This window comes from Mus musculus, chromosome 5, assembly GCF_000001635.26.
Source record: "Mus musculus strain C57BL/6J chromosome 5, GRCm38.p6 C57BL/6J".
Classification (NCBI taxonomy): Eukaryota; Metazoa; Chordata; class Mammalia; order Rodentia; family Muridae; genus Mus; species Mus musculus.
The window spans coordinates 135,884,845-135,889,773 of record NC_000071.6 but is presented as its reverse complement, the minus strand read 5'-3'; the positions used below and the strand labels follow the sequence as shown (position 1 = coordinate 135,889,773).

Genomic DNA, 4,929 nt, shown 5'->3' with positions numbered 1-4,929 from the left:
GATTTGAACTCAGGACCTTCGGAAGAGCAGTCAGTGCTCTTACCCGCTGAGCCACCTTTCCAGCCCCCCTGGTAAACTTTTAATCTCCAGGTTATCTCTTTTCCCACAGGAAGGGCCTGAGCCCATAGTGAGCACTTAGCAAAGACCCCAAAGGGTGTTCCAATTTAGCACACCCATCCCTAGCCCACCATAATAACTCTGGAGTCAGACGGTGGTGAGCAGTAGCTTGCAACTTTTATTTGAGAAAAACAGCAGGTAAATGTATGTATCAAAAGAGCGCACAGATTGACAGAGAGGGGTGGCCAGCAATGGCTATGGGAGATAGGCAGCAGGCTGATGGCTTCTACTTGGCTCCAGACTGTTCAGACTTCCCAGCTTCTGGGCCCCCAATTTGGGCGCGGGCCTCGAAAGTAACCGGAATGGTGATCTCCGCTGACTGCGTGACTGCTTTGGGCAACGGAGCCTCCACGGTAAGTGTGCCCTCAGGGGATAGGGAAGAGGACACTAGGGTGGGGTCCACACCTGGAGGGAGCCTGGACACACAGAAAATCAGGGCAAGGGTTACACATCCCTCCTGACCCGGGGCTCTTCGCCCTCCGCCCTGGGTCCGCTCCCCCTCCCCCCCACCTCCCCGCCCTCCATGCAAGGAATCAGAACTCACGTGTATTTCCGGGTGAAGCACCGAGAGATGTAGCCATGTTCGTCCTGCCTTTCTTCGTGCTTGCCTGTGGGTGGGGACAGAAGGTCAGAAGCAGCCCTCTGCTGTCCTAGCTAAGGAGTGGCTGGGACCCCCCAGGGAGGCAAACAAACCCGAGTGCGGCGGGGTGCCTGACTGTCTGGAATCTTAAAACTTTCCAGAAACTTCCCTTCTGAGATTTGGGATGCGAAGGGCTTGGCTCTGACCCAGACTTGGATACCAGGGTAGGTATACTCAAAGCCTCTGCGGCTGGGTCTAGGGACCCTGATCCTGCCGCTTGCTTATTTGGGAATGAGGTCTTCCAGAAGGTGTGTTGGGTCTTCCTTCATTTTGTTTCTGTGCTGCGGGTGGAACGCAAAGCCTCAAGGCCTCCCGGCAGGCCAGGCGAAGCTCTACCCTGAGCTACATCCCCAGCTGTTGGTCCATATCATCGAAGATGACAGAGCTTTTAAGAGCAACCTGCACCCCGCGTTCCGGGGCAAGAGAAGCAGGCAAAGGAGAATGATGCGGGCTCCGGGTCCCTAGGTTCATTTCTAACTTCTCAGGGTTCTATTCCTCAGGGTTTCAGCCCCCACCCTCAGCCCCCCAGCCACCACTCTCGCCTCGGCAGCTTCGTCCCCTCTGGGCACAAGGGAAACTCACCAGTGATCTCCACCACGCCTTCCTTGGTCTTCACTGTGAGCTCCTCCGGAGCGAAGTGGTTGACGTCCAGGGACACGCGCCAGCGATCAGCCGTCTGTCGGATCTCCGAGACCCCGCTGCTGAGCTGTCGGTTGAGCGCTCGGCTGAAGGCTGGTGCGGCCAGGGTCACCGCCGCGGGGCCCTCGGCGGTCGCGGCGGGCAGCGGGCGCACGTATCCGGGCCACCCAGCGGCGCTGAACCACTGCGACCACTCATCGGGCAACCGGGGCACCCCGAAAGCTTGATCGAAGAGGCGGCTGTGTGCAGGGTACCAGTCCCGGAATGGTTCCCAGCTCGGGCTCCGCAGCAGCGAGAAGGGCACGCGGCGCTCGGTCATGTTCTTGGCTGGTCAAGGCTGAGGATCTAGAAGCACTGGGCTGAGGATCCGAGAAGTGCCGGACTGGAGCCCCAGCGTGCTTTTATGTGTGCCCAGCCGGGTATTTTTAGCAGGCGGTGCTTCAGGTCTCTATTAATGGCAATGACCGTCTCAGGGGCCGCCCCTCGCCGCCCCTCCCCTCTGCATTCCTCCCCCTAAGCTTGCAAAGGGGGCGGGCAGGCGGGGCCAGGAAGGTTCTGCCCCCATCTGGAAACTTCTCTTGTTGAAGAAAACAAATGACGGCGTAATACCGGTAGCTGGAGCGATTCCCACTGTCGGGTTTAGGACACTGCTGGCTGAAGGGCGGTGGCCTGGGGCCAGCCCCATTTTTTATTGAGAATAACCAGGAGAGGTTAGGTCTTTTGTGTCGCAACTGGGAAGCAACTGAACCTGGTCTGAACCAGAAGGAGGCCCGTGGGAACACACATGTCATGGCACACCTGTGGAGGTCTCATGACACCGGCAAGATAGCTGTCTTCTATAGTGTATCTCCTGGGGAGCAAAGGCTTCGTGGCAGGCGCCTTAGTGTTCACTGAGTATCTTTCTGACCCAGAAACTGACTTTCTTTCTTCTTTCTCTCTTTCTCTCTCCTCTCTCCTCTCTCTCTCTCTCTCTCTCTCTCTCTCTCTCTCTCTCTGAAGTAGGATTTTTCTTTTTTTATTTTGATGCTTTTTTTTTGTTTTGTTTTGCTTTGCTTTTTTTTTTTTTTTTTTTTTTTTTTTTCTGAAGACAATGTTTCTCTGCATAGCCCTGGTTGTCCTGGAACTCACTTTGTAGACCAGGCTGGCCTCGAATTCAGAAACCCGCCTGCCTCTGCCTCCCAAGTGCTGGGATTAAAGGTGTGCATCACCACCGCTGGGCTATTTGATGCTTTTTTTTTTTTTTTTTTTTTTGGTTTTTCGAGACAGGGTTTCTCTGTATAGCCCTGGCTGTCCTGGAATTCACTTTGTAGACCAGGCTGGCCTCGAACTCAGAAATCCACCTGCCCGTGCCTCCGGAGTGCTGGGATTAAAGGCGTGCCCCACCACACCCGGCCGCTTTTTTTTTTTATTATATATATATATATATATATATATATATATATATATATATATATAATGTGTATCAGTGTTTTGCCTACATGAATGTCTGTGTGAGAGTGTTAGATCTTGAGTTACAGAGAGTATCAGAAATTGGAATGCCAGGTGGGTGCTAGAATTTGAACCTGGATACTTGTACTGGCTGGTTTAGTGTCAAATTGATACAAGCTGGAGTTATCACAGAGAAAGGAGCCTCCTTTGAGGAAATACCTCCATGAGATCCAGCTATAAGGCATTTTCTCAATTAGAGATCGGGGGGGGGGGGGCATTGTGGGTGGAGCCATTCTTGGGCTGGTAGTCTTGGTTCTATAAGAGAGCAAGCTGGGCCAGGTGGTGGTGGTGCACGACTTTAATCCCAGCACTTGGGAGGCAGAGGCAGGTGGGTTTCTGAGTTCGAGGCCAGCCTGGTCTACAGAGTGAGTTCCAGGACAGCCAGGGCTATACAGAGAAACACTGTCTAGAAAAGACCCCCCCCCAAAAAAAAAGAGAGAGAGAGAAAGAGAGCGAGAGAACAAGCTGAGCAAGCCAGGGGAAGCAAGCCAGTGAGAAACATCCCTCCATGGCCTCTGCATCAGCTCCTGCTTTCTGACCTGCTTAATTCCAGTCCTGACTTCCTTTGGTGATGAACAGCAATGTGGAAAGTGTCCGCTGAATAAACCCTTTCCTCCCCAACTTGCTTCTTGGTTATGATGTTTGTGCAGGAATAGAAATCCTGACTAAGACAGTACTATAGGAAGGGCAGGCAGTGCCTCTAACCATTAGACCATCTCTCAGGAGACATCGAACCTGGAACCTGCAAGCTGGATGAGTAGGTATCCCCTAGTATCCTCCTGGTTCTGCAACTGCCCCACCCCAGCGCTTGCTCGGACAGGAGGCACAGGCCACACTCAGCTCTTTTTTGGTTTTGTTTTCTGTGTGGTTGTGGCTGTTCTAGAACTCTTTAGACTAAGCTGGCCTGGATCTCACAGATTGGCCTGCCTCTTCCTCCAGAGAGCCCGGCTTAAAGGCAAGCAGCATCACATGGGGCCACCCTCAGTTTTTATGTGGGTTGCTGTGTGTTAAGTACAAAAGAAACTGGGGTCAAAGGGCTATCTGTGGTGTCTATTAGCATACCAAAGAGCACCCTGGCCTGGGGGCTCATGGCAATAGGAATACTCTTCTCAGCCCTTCTCACCCTGTCCCTTACCCCAAACTTCTCCAGCTCTTGGGGCTCCCCTCTCCCAGCTTCTCATCCCTGTATGTGCTCTCTTGGTCCTCTCTTCCTCATCCCTCTCTCTTGGTCCTCTCTCCCTCATCTCTCTCTTGGTTCTCTCTCTCTCTCTCACATCCCTCTCTCTTGGTTTTCTTTGCCTCATCTCTCTTTGCTTTGTTTGTTTTTTGTTTTTTTGAGACAGGATTTCTCTGTATAGCCCCTGCTGTCCTGGAACTCACTCTGTAGACCAGGCTGGCCTCGAACTCAGAAATCCGCCTGCCTCTGCCTCCCGAGTGCTGGGGTTAAATGCGTGTGCCACCACCACCCGGCTCTCTCTCAACTATTGTCCATGCCCAATCTGCCCGCCATATCAGTTCTGGACTCTTGCAGATGCCCCCGGCTGTACTCTCTCATCATGTCCTCGGTTTATACACTGCGGACCCAAACTCAGTCCCCATGCTTGCGCAGTCAGTTCTTTATCCACTTTGGGATCTTCCGAGGCCCTTGTTTGTTTTGTTTTCTGTTCCTTTGGTTTTGTCCTTTGTTTGATTGTTTGTTTTGTTTTTTGAGAATATGGTCTCATGTAGCCCCGAGTAGTCTAGAATTCTCTAAGTAGCCAGGAATGACTCTAATTCCTGATCTTCCTGTTTGTATCTCTGAAGTGCTGGGATCATAGTCACTTGCCACCACATACAACAGGAATGTCGTATTAAACAGCCTGGTGGGCTCATTGGGAGAGTCAGTTCCCAGACCACCAGACTGCTTGAGTTTCTCTGGTTCTGTGGCCCGGTGGGGGAGTCTGTAAAAGTTACATTCTCCATTCTTTACTCTCCCTCGGCAAGATGGGAATGACGAGGCTGCTAATAATGCTGATGTCACCGGGCAGGCATGAGAGTCAGTGACA

The 4,929-nt window shown here is 52.5% G+C and overlaps 1 protein-coding gene across 1 annotated transcript; it reads right to left on the bottom strand.

Moving 5' to 3' along the window:
* Positions 1-210: 210 nt before the first annotated feature.
* Hspb1 (heat shock protein 1) lies at positions 211-1,855 on the bottom strand. The gene is made up of 3 exons (NM_013560.2): positions 1,340-1,855; positions 662-725; positions 211-533 (listed from the first exon to the last, which is right to left on the bottom strand). The coding sequence occupies exons 1-3, from the start codon at positions 1,713-1,715 to the stop codon at positions 344-346; spliced, it is 630 nt and encodes a 209-aa protein (NP_038588.2). The 5' UTR covers positions 1,716-1,855; the 3' UTR covers positions 211-343.
* Positions 1,856-4,929: the final 3,074 nt, after the last annotated feature.